General features: G+C 51.0%; 1 protein-coding gene across 1 annotated transcript in view; it reads left to right on the forward strand.

Moving 5' to 3' along the window:
* The first annotated feature begins 975 nt into the window (after nt 1–975).
* The window catches only part of LOC121284992 (mannose-1-phosphate guanyltransferase alpha-A-like), a 48,874-nt gene continuing 28,861 nt past the window's right edge, over nt 976–20,988 (forward strand). Inside the window, exons 1-2 of the mRNA XM_041201047.1 lie at nt 976–1,112; nt 17,813–17,910. Coding sequence (XP_041056981.1) covers nt 1,073–1,112; nt 17,813–17,910 — 138 coding nt within the window. The 5' untranslated portion in view covers nt 976–1,072. The remainder of the gene's footprint in view (nt 1,113–17,812; nt 17,911–20,988) is intronic.

Here is a 20,988-nt window from a genome sequence, read left to right on the forward strand (position 1 = left end):
ATGCTGTAACTCTCCATGGGATTATCTATAGGGTGATCTAGATGCTGTAATCTCTCTAGTGGATTATCTATAGGGTGATCTAGATGCTGTAACTCTCCATGGGATTATCTATAGGGTGATCTAGATGCTGTAACTCTCCATGGGATTATCTATAGGGTGATCTAGATGCTGTAACTCTCCATGGGATTATCTATAGGGTGATCTAGATGCTGTAACTCTCCATGGGATTATCTATAGGGTGATCTAGATGCTGTAACTCTCCATGGGATTATCTATAGGGTGATCTAGATGCTGTAACTCTCCATGGGATTATCTATAGGGTGATCTAGATGCTGTAATCTCTCTAGTGGATTATCTATAGGGTGATCTAGATGCTGTAATCTCTCTAGTGGATTATCTATAGGGTGATCTAGATGCTGTAACTCTCCATGGGATTATCTATAGGGTGATCTAGATGCTGTAATCTCTCTAGTGGATTATCTATAGGGTGATCTAGATGCTGTAACTCTCCATGGGATTATCTATAGGGTGATCTAGATGCTGTAATCTCTATAGTGGATTATCTATAGGGTGATCTAGATGCTGTAATCTCTATAGTGGATTATCTATAGGGTGATCTAGATGCTGTAACTCTCCATGGGATTATCTATAGGGTGATCTAGATGCTGTAATCTCTATAGTGGATTATCTATAGGGTGATCTAGATGCTGTAATCTCTATAGTGGATTATCTATAGGGTGATCTAGATGCTGTAACTCTCCATGGGATTATCTATAGGGTGATCTAGATGCTGTAATCTCTCTAGTGGATTATCTATAGGGTGATCTAGATGCTGTAACTCTCCATGGGATTATCTATAGGGTGATCTAGATGCTGTAATCTTTATAGGAACCTCCTGGGTCATGAGGAAACTACAAAGGTGATGACATCATCGGGTGGGGACAGAGACTCCGCATTGACGCAGGTAGAGTACGCCGGAAGTGGTTGGCGGAGCGGAATCAGCGACACCGGGAGCTGGAGAAGACGCTGCCCCCCCCTCCCGGTCCCGGTCCCGGTCCCAGCCGCCGCCGCCATGTTGAAGGCTGTGATTCTGATTGGAGGCTCCCAGAAAGGTACCGGCGGGGGGGAGGCAGAGATGGGGAGGGGACAGAGTGGGGGAGGGGGTAGGGCCAACAAGCGGACGGGCAGAGAGCTGCGCTTGGAGCTGGGTCTGATGGGAGTGGGCGGGGTTATAGACAGGGGGCGGGGTTATAGACAGGGGCGGGGTTATAGACAGGGGGCGGGGTTATATACAGGGGGCGGGGTTATAGACAGTGGGCGGGGTTATAGACAGGGGGCGGGGTTATAGACAGGGGCGGGGTTATAGACAGGGGCGGGGTTATATACAGGAGCGGGGTTATAGACAGTGGGCGGGGTTATAGACAGTGGGCGGGGTTATAGACAGGGGGCGAGGTTATATACAGGGGGCGGGATTATAGACAGTGGGCGGGGTTATAGGCAGGGGGCGGGGTTATAGACAGTGGGCGGGGTTATAGACAGGGGGCGGGGTTATAGACAGGGGGCGGGGTTATAGACAGTGGGCGGGGTTATAGACGGTGGGCGGGGTTATAGACAGGGGGCGGGGTTATATACAGGGGGCGGGGTTATAGACAGTGGGCGGGGTTATAGACGGTGGGCGGGGTTATAGACAGGGGGAGGGTCCCCAGGTCCAAATATTTCATCCAGGTCCTCATTCTCCATGGCAACATCTCCTATCTCTGTCTGTTCACAGCCAACATTTACCCTGTATCTAACCCCGTGCTGTACCTGTCCTGGGAGTGTTTGATGGGGACAGTGTAGAGGGAGATTTACTCTGTATCTAACCCCGTGCTGTACCTGTCCTGGGAGTGTTTGATGGGGACAGTGTAGAGGGAGATTTACTCTGTATCTAACCCCGTGCTGTACCTGTCCTGGGAGTGTTTGATGGGGACAGTGTAGAGGGAGATTTACTCTGTATCTAACCCCGTGCTGTACCTGTCCTGGGAGTGTTTGATGGGGACAGTGTAGAGGCAGCTTTACTCTGTATCTAACCCCGTGCTGTACCTGTCCTGGGAGTGTTTGATGGGGACAGTGTAGAGGGAGATTTACTCTGTATCTAACCCCGTGCTGTACCTGTCCTGGGAGTGTTTGATGGGGACAGTGTAGAGGCAGCTTTACTCTGTATCTAACCCCGTGCTGTACCTGTCCTGGGAGTGTTTGATGGGGACAGTGTAGAGGCAGCTTTACTCTGTATCTAACCCCGTGCTGTACCTGTCCTGGGAGTGTTTGATGGGGACGGTGTAGAGGGAGATTTACTCTGTATCTAACCCCGTGCTGTACCTGTCCTGGGAGTGTTTGATGGGGACAGTGTAGAGGGAGTTTTACTCTGTATCTAACCCCGTGCTGTACCTGTCCTGGGAGTGTTTGATGGGGACAGTGTAGAGGGAGTTTTACTCTGTATCTAACCCCGTGCTGTCCCTGTCCTGGGAGTGTTTGATGGGGACAGTGTAGAGGGAGCTTTACTCTGTACCTAACCCCGTGCTGTACCTGTCCTGGGAGTGTTTGATGGGGACGGTGTAGAGGGAGATTTACTCTGTATCTAACCCCGTGCTGTACCTGTCCTGGGAGTGTTTGATGGGGACAGTGTAGAGGGAGCTTTACTCTGTATCTAACCCCGTGCTGTACCTGTCCTGGGAGTGTTTGATGGGGACAGTGTAGAGGGAGATTTACTCTGTATCTAACCCCGTGCTGTACCTGTCCTGGGAGTGTTTGATGGGGACAGTGTAGAGCGAGCTTTACTCTGTATCTAACCCCGTGCTGTACCTGTCCTGGGAGTGTTTGATGGGGACAGTGTAGAGGGAGATTTACTCTGTATCTAACCCCGTGCTGTACCTGTCCTGGGAGTGTTTGATGGGGACGGTGTAGAGGGAGATTTACTCTGTATCTAACCCCGTGCTGTACCTGTCCTGGGAGTGTTTGATGGGGACAGTGTAGAGGGAGATTTACTCTGTATCTAACCCCGTGCTGTACCTGTCCTGGGAGTGTTTGATGGGGACAGTGTAGAGCGAGCTTTACTCTGTATCTAACCCCGTGCTGTACCTGTCCTGGGAGTGTTTGATGGGGACAGTGTAGAGGGAGATTTACTCTGTATCTAACCCCGTGCTGTACCTGTCCTGGGAGTGTTTGATGGGGACGGTGTAGAGGGAGATTTACTCTGTATCTAACCCCGTGCTGTACCTGTCCTGGGAGTGTTTGATGGGGACAGTGTAGAGGGAGATTTACTCTGTATCTAACCCCGTGCTGTACCTGTCCTGGGAGTGTTTGATGGGGACAGTGTAGAGGGAGTTTTACTCTGTATCTAACCCCGTGCTGTACCTGTCCTGGGAGTGTTTGATGGGGACAGTGTAGAGGGAGATTTACTCTGTATCTAACCCCGTGCTGTACCTGTCCTGGGAGTGTTTGATGGGGACAGTGTAGAGGGAGCTTTACTCTGTATCTAACCCCGTGCTGTACCTGTCCTGGGAGTGTTTGATGGTGACAGGGTAGAGGGAGCTTTACTCTGTATCTATCCCCGTGCTGTACCTGTCCTGGGAGTGTTTGATGGGACAGTGTAGAGCGAGCTTTACTCTGTATCTAACCCCGTGCTGTATCTGTCCTGGGACTGTTTGATGGGGACAGTGTAGAGGAAGCTTTACTCTGTATCTAACCCCGTGCTGTACCTGTCCTGGGAGTGTTTGATGGGGACAGTGTAGAGGGAGCTTTACTCTGTATCTAACCCCGTGCTGTACCTGTCCTGGGAGTGTTTGATGGGGACAGTGTAGAGGGAGATTTACTCTGTATCTAACCCCGTGCTGTACCTGTCCTGGGAGTGTTTGATGGGGACAGTGTAGAGGGAGTTTTACTCTGTATCTAACCCCGTGCTGTACCTGTCCTGGGAGTGTTTGATGGGGACAGTGTAGAGGGAGATTTACTCTGTATCTAACCCCGTGCTGTACCTGTCCTGGGAGTGTTTGATGGGGACAGTGTAGAGGGAGATTTACTCTGTATCTAACCCCGTGCTGTACCTGTCCTGGGAGTGTTTGATGGGGACAGTGTAGAGGGAGATTTACTCTGTATCTAACCCCGTGCTGTACCTGTCCTGGGAGTGTTTGATGGGGACGGTGTAGAGGGAGATTTACTCTGTATCTAACCCCGTGCTGTACCTGTCCTGGGAGTGTTTGATGGGGACGGTGTAGAGGGAGATTTACTCTGTATCTAACCCCGTGCTGTATCTGCCCTGGGAGTGTTTGATGGGGACAGTGTAGAGGGAGTTTTACTCTGTATCTAACCCCGTGCTGTACCTGTCCTGGGAGTGTTTGATGGGGACAGTGTAGAGGGAGATTTACTCTGTATCTAACCCCGTGCTGTACCTGTCCTGGGAATGTTTGATGGGGACAGTGTAGAGGGAGATTTACTCTGTATCTAACCCCGTGCTGTACCTGTCCTGGGAGTGTTTGATGGGGACAGTGTAGAGGGAGTTTTACTCTGTATCTAACCCCGTGCTGTACCTGTCCTGGGAGTGTTTGATGGGGACAGTGTAGAGGGAGATTTACTCTGTATCTAACCCCGTGCTGTACCTGTCCTGGGAGTGTTTGATGGGGACAGTGTAGAGGGAGATTTACTCTGTATCTAACCCCGTGCTGTATCTGTCCTGGGAGTGTTTGATGGGGACAGTGTAGAGGGAGATTTACTCTGTATCTAACCCCGTGCTGTACCTGTCCTGGGAGTGTTTGATGGGGACAGTGTAGAGGGAGCTTTACTCTGTATCTAACCCCGTGCTGTACCTGTCCTGGGAGTGTTTGATGGGGACGGTGTAGAGGGAGCTTTACTCTGTATCTAACCCCGTGCTGTACCTGTCCTGGGAATGTTTGATGGGACAGTGTAGAGGGAGATTTACTCTGTATCTAACCCCGTGCTGTACCTGTCCTGGGAGTGTTTGATGAGGACAGTGTAGAGGGAACTTTACTCTGTATCTAACCCCGTGCTGTACCTGTCCTGGGAGTGTTTGATGAGGACAGTGTAGAGGGAACTTTACTCTGTATCTAACCCCGTGCTGTACCTGTCCTGGGAGTGTTTGATGGGGACGGTGTAGAGGGAGCTTTCCTCTGTATCTAACCCCGTGCTGTACCTGTCCTGGGAGTGTTTGATGGGGACAGTGTAGAGGGAGATTTACTCTGTATCTAACCCCGTGCTGTCCCTGTCCTGGGAGTGTTTGATGGGGACAGTGTAGAGGGAGATTTACTCTGTATCTAACCCCGTGCTGTTCCTGTCCTGGGAGTGTTTGATGGGGACGGTGTAGAGGGAGATTTACTCTGTATCTAACCCCGTGCTGTACCTGTCCTGGGAGTGTTTGATGGGGACAGTGTAGAGGGAGATTTACTCTGTATCTAACCCCATGCTGTACCTTCCCTGGGAGTGTTTGATGGGGACGGTGTAGAGGGAGATTTACTCTGTATCTAACCCCGTGCTGTCCCTGTCCTGGGAGTGTTTGATGGGGACAGTGTAGGGGGAGATTTACTCTGTATCTAACCCCGTGCTGTACCTGTCCTGGGAGTGTTTGATGGGGACAGTGTAGAGGGAGCTTTACTCTGTATCTAACCCCGTGCTGTCCCTGTCCTGGGAGTGTTTGATGGGGACAGTGTAGAGGGAGATTTACTCTGTATCTAACCCCGTGCTGTCCCTGTCCTGGGAGTGTTTGATGGGGACAGTGTAGAGGGAGATTTACTCTGTATCTAACCCTGTGCTGTACCTGTCCTGGGAGTGTTTGATGGGGACAGTGTAGAGGGAGCTTTACTCTGTATCTAACCCCGTGCTGTCCCTGTCCTGGGAGTGTTTGATGGGGACAGTGTAGAGGGAGATTTACTCTGTATCTAACCCCGTGCTGTACCTGTCCTGGGAGTGTTTGATGGGGACAGTGTAGAGGGAGATTTACTCTGTATCTAACCCCGTGCTGTACCTGTCCTGGGAGTGTTTGATGGGGACAGTGTAGAGGGAGATTTACTCTGTATCTAACCCCGTGCTGTACCTGTCCTGGGAGTGTTTGATGGGGACAGTGTAGAGGGAGCTTTACTCTGTATCTAACCCCGTGCTGTACCTGTCCTGGGAGTGTTTGATGGGGACAGTGTAGAGGGAGATTTACTCTGTATCTAACCCCGTGCTGTACCTGTCCTGGGAGTGTTTGATGGGGACAGTGTAGAGGGAGATTTACTCTGTATCTAACCCCGTGCTGTACCTGTCCTGGGAGTGTTTGATGGGGACAGTGTAGAGGGAGATTTACTCTGTATCTAACCCCGTGCTGTACCTGTCCTGGGAGTGTTTGATGGGGACAGTGTAGAGAGAGCTTTACTCTGTATCTAACCCCGTGCTGTACCTGTCCTGGGAGTGTTTGATGGGGACAGTGTAGAGAGAGCTTTACTCTGTATCTAACCCCGTGCTGTACCTGTCCTGGGAGTGTTTGATGGGGACAGTGTAGAGAGAGCTTTACTCTGTATCTAACCCCGTGCTGTACCTGTCCTGGGAGTGTTTGATGGGGACAGTGTAGAGGGAGATTTACTCTGTATCTAACCCCGTGCTGTACCTGTCCTGGGAGTGTTTGATGGGGACAGTGTAGAGGGAGATTTACTCTCTATCTAACCCCGTGCTGTACCTGTCCTGGGAGTGTTTGATGGGGACAGTGTAGAGGGAGATTTACTCTGTATCTAACCCCGTGCTGTACCTGTCCTGGGAGTGTTTGATGGGGACAGTGTAGAGGGAGATTTACTCTGTATCTAACCCCGTGCTGTACCTGTCCTGGGAGTGTTTGATGGGGACAGTGTAGAGGGAGATTTACTCTGTATCTAACCCCGTGCTGTACCTGTCCTGGGAGTGTTTGATGTGGACAGTGTAGAGGGAGTTTTACTCTCTATCTAACCCCGTGCTGTACCTGTCCTGGGAGTGTTTGATGGGGACAGTGTAGAGGGAGCTTTACTCTGTATCTAACCCCGTGCTGTACCTGTCCTGGGAGTGTTTGATGGGGACGGTGTACAGGGAGCTTTACTCTGTATCTAACCCCGTGCTGTACCTGTCCTGGGAGTGTTTGATGGGGACGGTGTAGAGGGAGATTTACTCTGTATCTAACCCCGTGCTGTACCTGTCCTGGGGGTGTTTGATGGGGACGGTTTAGAGGGAGTTTTACTCTGTATCTAACCCCTAGCTGTACCAGTCCTGGGAGTGTTTGATGGGAACAGTGTAGAGGGAGTTTTACTCTGTATCTAACCCCTAGCTGTACCAGTCCTGGGAGTGTTTGATGGGGACAGTGTAGAGGGAGATTTACTCTGTATCTAACCCCGTGCTGTACCTGTCCTGGGAGTGTTTGATGGGGACGGTGTACAGGGAGCTTTACTCTGTATCTAACCCTGTGCTGTACCTGTCCTGGGAGTGTTTGATGGGGACGGTGTACAGGGAGCTTTACTCTGTATCTAACCCCGTGCTGTACCTGTCCTGGGAGTGTTTGATGTGGACAGTGTAGAGGGAGTTTTACTCTCTATCTAACCCCGTGCTGTACCTGTCCTGGGAGTGTTTGATGGGGACGGTGTACAGGGAGCTTTACTCTGTATCTAACCCCGTGCTGTACCTGTCCTGGGAGTGTTTGATGGGGACGGTGTAGAGGGAGATTTACTCTGTATCTAACCCCGTGCTGTACCTGTCCTGGGGGTGTTTGATGGGGACGGTGTAGAGAGAGCTTTACTCTGTATCTAACCCCGTGCTGTACCTGTCCTGGGAGTGTTTGATGGGGACAGTGTAGAGGGAGATTTACTCTGTATCTAACCCTGTGCTGTACCTGTCCTGGGAGTGTTTGATGGGGATGGTGTAGAGGGAGATTTACTCTGTATCTAACCCCGTGCTGTACCTGTCCTGGGAGTGTTTGATGGGGACAGTGTAGAGGGAGATTTACTCTGTATCTAACCCCGTGCTGTACCTGTCCTGGGAGTGTTTGATGGGGACAGTGTAGAGGGAGATTTACTCTGTATCTAACCCCGTGCTGTACCTGTCCTGGGAGTGTTTGATGGGGACAGTGTAGAGGGAGATTTACTCTGTATCTAACCCCGTGCTGTACCTGTCCTGGGAGTGTTTGATGGGGACAGTGTAGAGGGAGCTTTACTCTGTGTCTAACCCCGTGCTGTACCTGTCCTGGGAGTGTTTGATGGGGACAGTGTAGAGGGAGCTTTACTCTGTGTCTAACCCCGTGCTGTACCTGTCCTGGGAGTGTTTGATGGGGACAGTGTAGAGAGAGATTTACTCTGTATCTAACCCCGTGCTGTACCTGTCCTGGGAGTGTTTGATGGGGACAGTGTAGAGGGAGCTTTACTCTGTGTCTAACCCCGTGCTGTACCTGTCCTGGGAGTGTTTGATGGGGACAGTGTAGAGAGAGATTTACTCTGTATCTAACCCCGTGCTGTACCTGTCCTGGGAGTGTTTGATGGGGACGGTGTAGAGGGAGCTTTACTCTGTGTCTAACCCCGTGCAGTACCTGTCCTGGGAGTGTTTGATGGGGACGGTGTAGAGGGAGATTTACTCTGTATCTAACCCCGTGCTGTACCTGTCCTGGGAGTGTTTGATGGGGACGGTGTAGAGGGAGCTTTACTCTGTGTCTAACCCCGTGCTGTACCTGTCCTGGGAGTGTTTGATGGGGACAGTGTAGAGAGAGATTTACTCTGTATCTAACCCCGTGCTGTACCTGTCCTGGGAGTGTTTGATGGGGACAGTGTAGAGGGAGATTTACTCTGTATCTAACCCCGTGCTGTACCTGTCCTGGGAGTGTTTGATGGGGACAGTGTAGAGGGAGATTTACTCTGTATCTAACCCCGTGCTGTACCTGTCCTGGGAGTGTTTGATGGGAACAGTGTAGAGGGAGATTTACTCTGTATCTAACCCCGTGCTGTACCTGTCCTGGGAGTGTTTGATGGGGACAGTGTAGAGGGAGATTTACTCTGTATCTAACCCCGTGCTGTACCTGTCCTGGGAGTGTTTGATGGGAACAGTGTAGAGGGAGATTTACTCTGTATCTAACCCCGTGCTGTACCTGTCCTGGGAGTGTTTGATGGGGACGGTGTAGAGAGAGATTTACTCTGTATCTAACCCCGTGCTGTACCTGTCCTGGGAGTGTTTGATGGGGACAGTGTAGAGGGAGATTTACTCTGTATCTAACCCCGTGCTGTACCTGTCCTGGGAGTGTTTGATGGGGACAGTGTAGAGGGAGATTTACTCTGTATCTAACCCCGTGCTGTACCTGTCCTGGGAGTGTTTGATGGGGACAGTGTAGAGGGAGCTTTACTCTGTGTCTAACCCCGTGCTGTACCTGTCCTGGGAGTGTTTGATGGGGACAGTGTAGAGAGAGATTTACTCTGTATCTAACCCCGTGCTGTACCTGTCCTGGGAGTGTTTGATGGGGACAGTGTAGAGGGAGCTTTACTCTGTGTCTAACCCCGTGCTGTACCTGTCCTGGGAGTGTTTGATGGGGACAGTGTAGAGAGAGATTTACTCTGTATCTAACCCCGTGCTGTACCTGTCCTGGGAGTGTTTGATGGGGACGGTGTAGAGGGAGCTTTACTCTGTGTCTAACCCCGTGCAGTACCTGTCCTGGGAGTGTTTGATGGGGACGGTGTAGAGGGAGATTTACTCTGTATCTAACCCCGTGCTGTACCTGTCCTGGGAGTGTTTGATGGGGACGGTGTAGAGGGAGCTTTACTCTGTGTCTAACCCCGTGCTGTACCTGTCCTGGGAGTGTTTGATGGGGACAGTGTAGAGAGAGATTTACTCTGTATCTAACCCCGTGCTGTACCTGTCCTGGGAGTGTTTGATGGGGACAGTGTAGAGGGAGATTTACTCTGTATCTAACCCCGTGCTGTACCTGTCCTGGGAGTGTTTGATGGGGACGGTGTAGAGGGAGATTTACTCTGTATCTAACCCCGTGCTATACCTGTCCTGGGAGTGTTTGATGGGGACAGTGTAGAGGGAGCTTTACTCTGTATCTAACCCCGTGCTGTACCTGTCCTGGGAGTGTTTGATGGGGACAGTGTAGAGGGAGCTTTACTCTGTATCTAACCCCGTGCTGTACCTGTCCTGGGAGTGTTTGATGGGGACAGTGTAGAGGGAGATTTACTCTGTATCTAACCCCGTGCTGTACCTGTCCTGGGAGTGTTTGATGGGGACAGTGTAGAGTGAGCTTTACTCTGTATCTAACCCCGTGCTGTACCTGTCCTGGGAGTGTTTGATGGGGACAGTGTAGAGGGAGATTTACTCTGTATCTAACCCCGTGCTGTACCTGTCCTGGGAGTGTTTGATGGGGACAGTGTCGAGCGAGCTTTACTCTGTATCTAACCCCATGCTGTACCTGTCCTGGGAGTGTTTGATGGGGACAGTGTAGAGGGAGCTTTACTCTGTGTCTAACCCCGTGCTGTACCTGTCCTGGGAGTGTTTGATGGGGACAGTGTAGAGGGAGCTTTACTCTGTGTCTAACCCCGTGCTGTACCTGTCCTGGGAGTGTTTGATGGGGACAGTGTAGAGGGGGCTTTACTCTGTATCTAACCCCGTGCTGTACCTGTCCTGGGAGTGTTTGATGGGGACAGTGTAGAGGGAGATTTACTCTGTATCTAACCCCGTGCTGTACCTGTCCTGGGAGTGTTTGATGGGGACGGTGTAGAGGGAGATTTACTCTGTATCTAACCCCGTGCTATACCTGTCCTGGGAGTGTTTGATGGGGACAGTGTAGAGGGAGCTTTACTCTGTATCTAACCCCGTGCTGTACCTGTCCTGGGAGTGTTTGATGGGGACAGTGTAGAGGGAGCTTTACTCTGTATCTAACCCCGTGCTGTACCTGTCCTGGGAGTGTTTGATGGGGACAGTGTAGAGGGAGATTTACTCTGTATCTAACCCCGTGCTGTACCTGTCCTGGGAGTGTTTGATGGGGACAGTGTAGAGTGAGCTTTACTCTGTATCTAACCCCGTGCTGTACCTGTCCTGGGAGTGTTTGATGGGGACAGTGTAGAGGGAGATTTACTCTGTATCTAACCCCGTGCTGTACCTGTCCTGGGAGTGTTTGATGGGGACAGTGTAGAGGGAGCTTTACTCTGTGTCTAACCCCGTGCTGTACCTGTCCTGGGAGTGTTTGATGGGGACGGTGTAGAGGGAGCTTTACTCTGTATCTAACCCCGTGCTGTACCTGCCCTGGGAGTGTTTGATGGGGACGGTGTAGAGGGAGATTTACTCTGTATCTAACCCCGTGCTGTACCTGTCCTGGGAGTGTTTGATGGGGACAGTGTAGAGGGAGATTTACTCTGTATCTAACCCCGTGCTGTACCTGTCCTGGGAGTGTTTGATGGGGACGGTGTAGAGGGAGATTTACTCTGTATCTAACCCCGTGCTGTACCTGTCCTGGGAGTGTTTGATGGGGACAGTGTAGAGGGAGCTTTACTCTGTATCTAACCCCGTGCTGTACCTGTCCTGGGAGTGTTTGATGGGGATGGTGTAGAGGGAGATTTACTCTGTATCTAACCCCGTGCTGTACCTGTCCTGGGAGTGTTTGATGGGGACAGTGTAGAGGGAGCTTTACTCTGTATCTAACCCCGTGCTGTACCTGTCCTGGGAGTGTTTGATGGGGACAGTGTAGAGGGAGATTTACTCTGTATCTAACCCCGTGCTGTACCTGTCCTGGGAGTGTTTGATGGGGACGGTGTAGAGGGAGATTTACTCTGTATCTAACCCCGTGCTGTACCTGTCCTGGGAGTGTTTGATGGGGACAGTGTAGAGGGAGATTTACTCTGTATCTAACCCCGTGCTGTACCTGTCCTGGGAGTGTTTGATGGGGACAGTGTAGAGCGAGCTTTACTCTGTATCTAACCCCGTGCTGTACCTGTCCTGGGAGTGTTTGATGGGGACAGTGTAGAGGGAGATTTACTCTGTATCTAACCCCGTGCTGTACCTGTCCTGGGAGTGTTTGATGGGGACGGTGTAGAGGGAGATTTACTCTGTATCTAACCCCGTGCTGTACCTGTCCTGGGAGTGTTTGATGGGGACAGTGTAGAGGGAGATTTACTCTGTATCTAACCCCGTGCTGTACCTGTCCTGGGAGTGTTTGATGGGGACAGTGTAGAGGGAGTTTTACTCTGTATCTAACCCCGTGCTGTACCTGTCCTGGGAGTGTTTGATGGGGACAGTGTAGAGGGAGATTTACTCTGTATCTAACCCCGTGCTGTACCTGTCCTGGGAGTGTTTGATGGGGACAGTGTAGAGGGAGCTTTACTCTGTATCTAACCCCGTGCTGTACCTGTCCTGGGAGTGTTTGATGGGGACAGTGTAGAGGGAGATTTACTCTGTATCTAACCCCGTGCTGTACCTGTCCTGGGAGTGTTTGATGGGGACGGTGTAGAGGGAGCTTTACTCTGTATCTAACCCCGTGCTGTACCTGTCCTGGGAGTGTTTGATGAGGACTGTGTAGAGGGAGATTTACTCTGTATCTAACCCCGTGCTGTACCTGTCCTGGGAGTGTTTGATGGGGACAGTGTAGAGGGAGATTTACTCTGTATCAAACCCCGTGCTGTACCTGTCCTGGGAGTGTTTGATGGGGACAGTGTAGAGGGAGCTTTACTCTGTATCTAACCCCGTGCTGTACCTGTCCTGGGAGTGTTTGATGGGGACGGTTGTAGAGGGAGCTTTACTCTGTATCTAACCCCGTGCTGTACCTGTCCTGGGAGTGTTTGATGAGGACTGTGTAGAGGGAGATTTACTCTGTATCTAACCCCGTGCTGTACCTGTCCTGGGAGTGTTTGATGGGGACAGTGTAGAGGGAGATTTACTCTGTATCTAACCCCGTGCTGTACCTGTCCTGGGAGTGTTTGATGGGGACAGTGTAGAGGGAGCTTTACTCTGTATCTAACCCCGTGCTGTACCTGTCCTGGGAGTGTTTGATGGGGACAGTGTAGAGGGAGCTTTACTCTGTATCTAACCCCGTGCTGTACCTGTCCTGGGAGTGTTTGATGGGGACAGTGTAGAGAGAGCTTTACTCTGTATCTAACCCAGTGCTGTACCTGTCCTGGGAGTGTTTGATGGGGACAGTGTAGAGGCAGCTTTACTCTGTATCTAACCCCGTGCTGTACCTGTCCTGGGAGTGTTTGATGGGGACAGGTGTAGAGGGAGCTTTACTCTGTATCTAACCCCGTGCTGTACCTGTCCTGGGAGTGTTTGATGGGGACAGTGTAGAGGGAGCTTTACTCTGTATCTAACCCCGTGCTGTACCTGTCCTGGGAGTGTTTGATGGGGACAGTGTAGAGGGAGATTTACTCTGTATCTGACCCCGTGCTGTACCTGTCCTGGGAGTGTTTGATGGGGACAGTGTAGAGGGAGTTTTACTCTGTATCTAACCCGTGCTGTACCTGTCCCTGGGAGTGTTTGATGCTGACAGTGTAGAGGGAGATTTACTCTGTATCTAACCCCGTGCTGTACCTGTCCTGGGAGTGTTTGATGGGGACAGGTGTAGAGGGAGATTTACTCTGTATCTAACCCCGTGCTGTACCTGTCCTGGGAGTGTTTGATGGGGACTGTTGTAGAGGGAGATTTACTCTGTATCTAACCCCGTGCTGTACCTGTCCTGGGAGTGTTTGATGGGGACAGTGTAGAGGGAGCTTTACTCTGTATCTAACCCCGTGCTGTACCTGTCCTGGGAGTGTTTGATGGGGACAGTGTAGAGGGAGATTTACTCTGTATCTAACTCCGTGCTGTACCTGTCCTGGGAGTGTTTGATGGGGACAGTGTAGAGCGAGCTTTACTCTGTATCTAACCCCGTGCTGTACCTGTCCTGGGAGTGTTTGATGGGGACAGTGTAGAGGGAGATTTACTCTGTATCTAACTCCGTGCTGTACCTGTCCTGGGAGTGTTTGATGGGGACAGTGTAGAGGGAGATTTACTCTGTATCTAACCCCGTGCTGTACCTGTCCTGGGAGTGTTTGATGGGGACAGTGTAGAGGGAGATTTACTCTGTATCTAACCCCGTGCTGTACCTGTCCTGGGAGTGTTTGATGGGGACAGTGTAGAGGGAGCTTTACTCTGTATCTAACCCCGTGCTGTACCTGTCCTGGGAGTGTTTGATGGGGACAGTGTAGAGAGAGCTTTACTCTGTATCTAACCCCGTGCTGTACCTGTCCTGGGAGTGTCTGATGGGGACAGTGTAGAGGGAGCTTTACTCTGTATCTAACCCCGTGCTGTACCTGTCCTGGGAGTGTTTGATGGGGAAGGTGTAGAGAGAGCTTTACTCTGTATCTAACCCCGTGCTGTACCTGTCCTGGGAGTGTTTGATGGGGACGGTGTAGAGGGAGATTTACTCTGTATCTAACCCCGTGCTGTACCTGCCCTGGGAGTGTTTGATGCTGACAGTGTAGAGGGAGATTTACTCTGTATCTAACCCCGTGCTGTACCTGTCCTGGGAGTGTTTGATGGAGACGGTGTAGAGGGATCTTTACTCTGTATCTAGCCCCGTGCTGTACCTGTACTAGGAGTGTTTGATGGGGACAGTGTCTAGGGAGATTTACTCTGTATCTAACCCCGTGCTGTACCTGTCCTGGGAGTGTTTGATGGGGACGATGTAGAGGGAGCTTTACTCTGTATCTAACCCCGTGCTGTACCTGTCCTGGGAGTGTTTGATAGGGACGGTCTAGAGAGAGATTTACTCTGTATCTAACCCCGTGCTGTACCTGTCCTGGGAGTGTTTGATGGGGACAGGTGTAGAGGGAGCTTTACTCTGTATCTAACCCCGTGCTGTACCTGTCCTGGGAGTGTTTGATGGGGACAGTGTAGAGGGAGATTTACTCTGTATCTAACCCCGTGCTGTACCTGTCCTGGGAGTGTTTGATGGGGACGGTGTAGAGAGAGCTTTACTCTGTATCTAACCCCGTGCTGTACCTGTCCTGGGAGTGTTTGATGGGGACAGTGTAGAGGGAGATTTACTCTGTATCTAACCCCGTGCTGTACCTGTCCTGGGAGTGTTTGATGGGGACGGTGTAGAGAGAGCTTTACTCTGTATCTAACCCCGTGCTGTACCTGTCCTGGGAGTGTTTGATGGGGACTGTTGTAGAGGGAGATTTACTCTGTATCTAACCCCGTGCTGTACCTGTCCTGGGAGTGTTTGATGGGGACAGTGTAGAGGGAGATTTACTCTGTATCTAACCCCGTGCTGTACCTGTCCTGGGAGTGTTTGATGGGGACAGTGTAGAGGGAGATTTACTCTGTATCTAACCCCGTGCTGTACCTGTCCTGGGAGTGTTTGATGGGGACTGTTGTAGAGGGAGATTTACTCTGTATCTAACCCCGTGCTGTACCTGTCCTGGGAGTGTTTGATGGGGACAGTGTAGAGGGAGATTTACTCTGTATCTAACCCCGTGCTGTACCTGTCCTGGGAGTGTTTGATGGGGACAGTGTAGAGGGAGATTTACTCTGTATCTAACCCCGTGCTGTACCTGTCCTGGGAGTGTTTGATGGGGACAGTGTAGAGGGAGATTTACTCTGTATCTAACCCCGTGCTGTACCTGTCCTGGGAGTGTTTGATGGGGACAGTGTAGAGGGAGATTTACTCTGTATCTAACCCCGTGCTGTACCTGTCCTGGGAGTGTTTGATGGGGACAGTGTAGAGGGAGATTTACTCTGTATCTAACCCCGTGCTGTATCTGTCCTGGGAGTGTTTGATGGGGACAGTGTAGAGGGAGATTTACTCTGTATCTAACCCCGTGCTGTACCTGTCCTGGGAGTGTTTGATGGGGACAGGTGTAGAGAGAGATTTACTCTGTATCTAACCCCGTGCTGTACCTGTCCTGGGAGTGTTTGATGGGGACAGTGTAGAGGGAGATTTACTCTGTATCTAACCCCGTGCTGTACCTGTCCTGGGAGTGTTTGATGGGGACAGTGTAGAGGGAGTTTTACTCTGTATCTAACCCCGTGCTGTACCTGTCCTGGGAGTGTTTGATGGGGACAGTGTAGAGGGAGATTTACTCTGTATCTAACCCCGTGCTGTACCTGTCCTGGGAGTGTTTGATGGGGACAGTGTAGAGGGAGATTTACTCTGTATCTAACCCCGTGCTGTATCTGTCCTGGGAGTGTTTGATGGGGACAGTGTAGAGGGAGATTTACTCTGTATCTAACCCCGTGCTGTACCTGTCCTGGGAGTGTTTGATGGGGACAGTGTAGAGGGAGCTTTACTCTGTATCTAACCCCGTGCTGTACCTGTCCTGGGAGTGTTTGATGGGGACGGTGTAGAGGGAGCTTTACTCTGTATCTAACCCCGTGCTGTACCTGTCCTGGGAATGTTTGATGGGACAGTGTAGAGGGAGATTTACTCTGTATCTAACCCCGTGCTGTACCTGTCCTGGGAGTGTTTGATGGGGACAGTGTAGAGGGAGATTTACTCTGTATCTAACCCCGTGCTGTACCTGTCCTGGGAGTGTTTGATGGGATGGTGTAGAGGGAGATTTACTCTGTATCTAACCCGGTGCTGTACCTGTCCTGGGAGTGTTTGATGGGGACAGTGTAGAGGGAGATTTACTCTGTATCTAACCCCGTGCTGTACCTGTCCTGGGAGTGTTTGATGGGGACAGTGTAGAGGGAGATTTACTCTGTATCTAACCCCGGTGCTGTACCTGTCCTGGGAATGTTTGATGGGGACAGTGTAGAGGGAGATTTACTCTGTATCTAACCCCGTGCTGTACCTGTCCTGGGAGTGTTTGATGGGGACAGTGTAGAGGGAGCTTTACTCTGTATCTAACCCCGTGCTGTACCTGTCCTGGGAATGTTTGATGGGACAGTGTAGAGGGAGATTTACTCTGTATCTAACCCCGTGCTGTACCTGTCCTGGGAGTGTTTGATGGGGACAGTGTAGAGGGAGATTTACTCTGTATCTAACCCCGTGCTGTACCTGTCCTGGGAGTGTTTGATGGGGATGGTGTAGAGGGAGATTTACTCTGTATCTAACCCGGTGCTGTACCTGTCCTGGGAGTGTTTGATGGGGACAGTGTAGAGGGAGATTTACTCTGTATCTAACCCCGTGCTGTACCTGTCCTGGGAGTGTTTGATGGGGACAGTGTAGAGGGAGATTTACTCTGTATCTAACCCCGTGCTGTACCTGTCCTGGGAGTGTTTGATGGGGACAGTGTAGAGGGAGATTTACTCTGTATCTAACCCCGTGCTGTACCTGTCCTGGGAGTGTTTGATGGGGACAGTGTAGAGGGAGCTTTACTCTGTATCTAACTCCGTGCTGTACCTGTCCTGGGAGTGTTTGATGGGGACAGTGTAGAGGGAGCTTTACTCTGTATCTAACCCCGTGCTGTACCTGTCCTGGGAGTGTTTGATGGGGACGGTGTAGAGGGAGATTTACTCTGTATCTAACCCCGTGCTGTACCTGTCCTGGGAGTGTTTGATGGGGACAGTGTAGAGGGAGATTTACTCTGTATCTAACCCCGTGCTGTACCTGTCCTGGGAGTGTTTGATGGGGACAGTGTAGAGGGAGATTTACTCTGTATCTAACCCCGTGCTGTACCTGTCCTGGGAGTGTTTGATGGGGACAGTGTAGAGGGAGATTTACTCTGTATCTAACCCCGTGCTGTACCTGTCCTGGGAGTGTTTGATGGGGACGGTTTAGAGGGAGCTGTACTCTGTATCTAACCCCGTGCTGTACCTGTCCTGGGAGAGTTTGATTGGACACTGGATCTCTCTGAAATTGTTGTTTGCATTGTTCCAGGTACAAGGTTCCGGCCTTTGTCCTTCGAGGTACCAAAGCCCTTGTTCCCGGTGGCAGGGGTCCCGATGATTCAGCATCACATTGAAGCTTGTTCCAGGGTAACACAGATGTTTCTTCAATTTCACTTGCATAAGTTACCAAATAATTGTGATAATTGTTTATTCATTCACAGGATGTGGGTTTCACTGGCAGGGCCAGCATATTCGCTTCCTGTGAATGGGTTTTGTAACGTTTCTGAACCCGAGTGGTGCAAGGAGAGGTCCAGCAGCCCTTGTCTGACTGTGCTCCCCTGCACACCAAAGCAGACCTGGTGCTAATGCTAGTCAAGGCTGAGTTACACCCTCACAAGCCGGTTCATAGCCAGAGCACCTGGGTTGCTTTCAATGTCTCTGATGGTTAGCTGGTGACTCTGGCTGCCCTGTGTGTCTATGAATTTCAACAAAGGACAAAATTGGACTTGGTCTTGGTGCAGCCCCTATGGTCAAATAGCCTATTGGTAGCCTCACACACCTAATAACTACTTCCATTCATATAGCCCAGTTAGCTTAGAAAAGCATCCCAAGGTGCTTATCGGGAGTGTTAAGAAAGAGAATTTCACACTGAGTCACATATGGAGATATTAGGGCAGGTGAACAAAATCTTGCTCAAAGGTGGAGTTTAAGGAACATCTTTAAGGAGGAGAGAGAGATGGAGCAGTTTAGGGAGGAAATTCCAGAGGTTTGGGCCCAGGCATGACCACAATACTGGAGAGATTAAAATTGAGGATGCTGGAGAGGTCAGTATTGGAGGAATGCAGAGATTCTGGATGGTTATGGGGCTGGAAGGGATGACAGAGATAGGGAGGCGAGACCTGTTTATTGTCCACCTTGGGGAATCGGCGCCTCTCCCAGCATTCCATAATTTTAAACAAAGTCAGTGAGAGCATTGCAGACTCCCTCACCACAACCTTACAAAGTTCTCTCAGTTTGAGAACCATTCCTTTAGATTGGAAAATTGCACATCATTCTGCCGTTTACGGGAAACCAGGAAAACGTTAGAGACCAGTTAGCTGAACATCTGTTGTTGGGACTTTACTGGAGTCTATAATTAAAGATAGTGTGATGAAGGTTCTCACCTGATAAACGAGACCTGACATGGATTTGTAAAGGGCGGTTCATGGCTGACAAACCTGACTGAATCTTTTGAAGAGATGACTAAAGTAGTGGACAGGGAATGTATACAGCTGTTGTTTATATGGACTTCAAAAGGCTTTTAAAGTCATCTCTGTTGGCTACAGTTAAACCTCATGGAGTAGTTAGGAAATTCCCCAGGTGACAGGAGACAGTGTGAGGATAATGCGAGGTATTCTAATTGGCAGGACGTGTGCTGAGGCCCCAACTATTTATCATATTGATTAACGATATAGCTGATGGGATAAAAAGACACATATCCAAATTTTTAGATGACACAGAGATAGGTGCACAGGACAGATGGAAACATGAAAGGAGAAAGAGATTGACGGATTCAGTGAATGGGCAAAACTGCGGCAAATGGATTTTAATGTAGACGGGTGAGAGGTCAACCATTTTGGATTTAAAGACGATGGAACCGGGTCTTTTTCAACGGTGTAAAACTGGCAAAGTGGAGCTGGAGAGACACTTGGGCGGAATCGTCCCAGATTTGCACTGAGTGCGGTGGTGGGCAGGTAAAACAATGTTTTACTCACCGGCCACAATGGTGGTTTCTCACACCGTATCATCTCAAACCCGCTGCATTAATTATTCATTCCCGGGCAGGCTCTCATTCACCCACCACACCCTCACCTCACCGCTTCATCACTCCGGGCACCATGTTTAAAGTCCAGCCACACAAACACCTCTCAGAGCTTCCAGCCCAGGACCAGCTGCACGGGAGACATGGCCCCGAAAGGCAGGATGGCTGCAGCCCCCAGGTTCAAGCACCTTTTGGACACAGTGGAGGCTCACGTGATGTCCTCCACCCCCACTCTGGCCGCAGGATGGGCAGCGACATCACCAATCCAGCACGCGAGGCGCTGGCAGTGATGGTCAGTGCCCACACCCTGCAAAAGAGGACACCTACCCAGTGCCACAAGAGGATGAACCATCTCCTCTGTTCCCCAGGGTAAGTCACTCTTCTCATCACTCTCAACTCATACACTCACAAACCCATCACACACCCACAGGGCCCTGACTCACTGTCAGTGTGAGGGACATCACCATTCACTCTCTCACACTCACTGTCATTATCCTCATCCTGTCCATGGGACCACTCACCACCCACACAGGCCAGGTATACTTATCACCTGGCCTGGCCGGCATCCTGATACACTCTCTCCATCTCTATCCATGCAGGACAAGCTGACACACAACAACAGGGAGAGGTCACAGACCGGTGGAGAAGTGCCTGAAGTCAAGGTCCTCACAGACTTTGGAAACAGAGCCATCCAGCTGGCCGGCAATGACTGGGACCGGTCCTGTGCTGACAGTGAGGTTGGTGCTGCTTTACCAATGAGGATCCAGCAGCGCAACATCCATCAGATAACCATGCTGTGAGTGATGTGTCCTGTTTCACAGGCCACTGCCAGGCACTCATTATCTCCCCTTGCTTCCGCAGGCACATCTGGGAAACAGCTGGTGGAGTCCACGACCCAAGGCCTACAATAAACTCCAAAGAAACCTCTGAAGAGGAATCTGGAGGCCCCCTCCCTGAGGTCCCATCACAGCCTCACCCACACCCTCCCCCAGCGCAGGGACACACACCTCGGTGGGACCGAGCTTTAGAGTAGCCTCGGGATCACAATCTGGGGAGCACATCGCACTGTCTGATCCACAGCAGGTGGAGGCAGAGACTTCCCAGGTCCCTGGCACTCGGAGGATGCTGGAGGCCAGAACGTTGCTGAGTCCGAGTCAGATGAGGAGCCTCTGGACTCGGTCATGTCACAGTTGCTGGAGCTGCAAAGACAAGCTCAGGAACATCAGGAAGGGATGTCCGCTGCACTCCTCAGATTGCAAGGCACGATGGAGGAGTCTGTCCTTCTTCAGGCTGAGGTGATAGCGCCGGCATTGCCAATGCACCGAGGTCAGGATGGCATTCACCAAGGAGACCTTGGTCCAGGACATCACTCCTGCACTGCTGCACAGGCTCAACTCCATCATTGACGCCATAGTTGGCCCCGA

This window comes from Carcharodon carcharias, chromosome 12 (assembly GCF_017639515.1).
Source record: "Carcharodon carcharias isolate sCarCar2 chromosome 12, sCarCar2.pri, whole genome shotgun sequence".
Lineage (NCBI taxonomy): Eukaryota > Metazoa > Chordata > Chondrichthyes > Lamniformes > Lamnidae > Carcharodon > Carcharodon carcharias.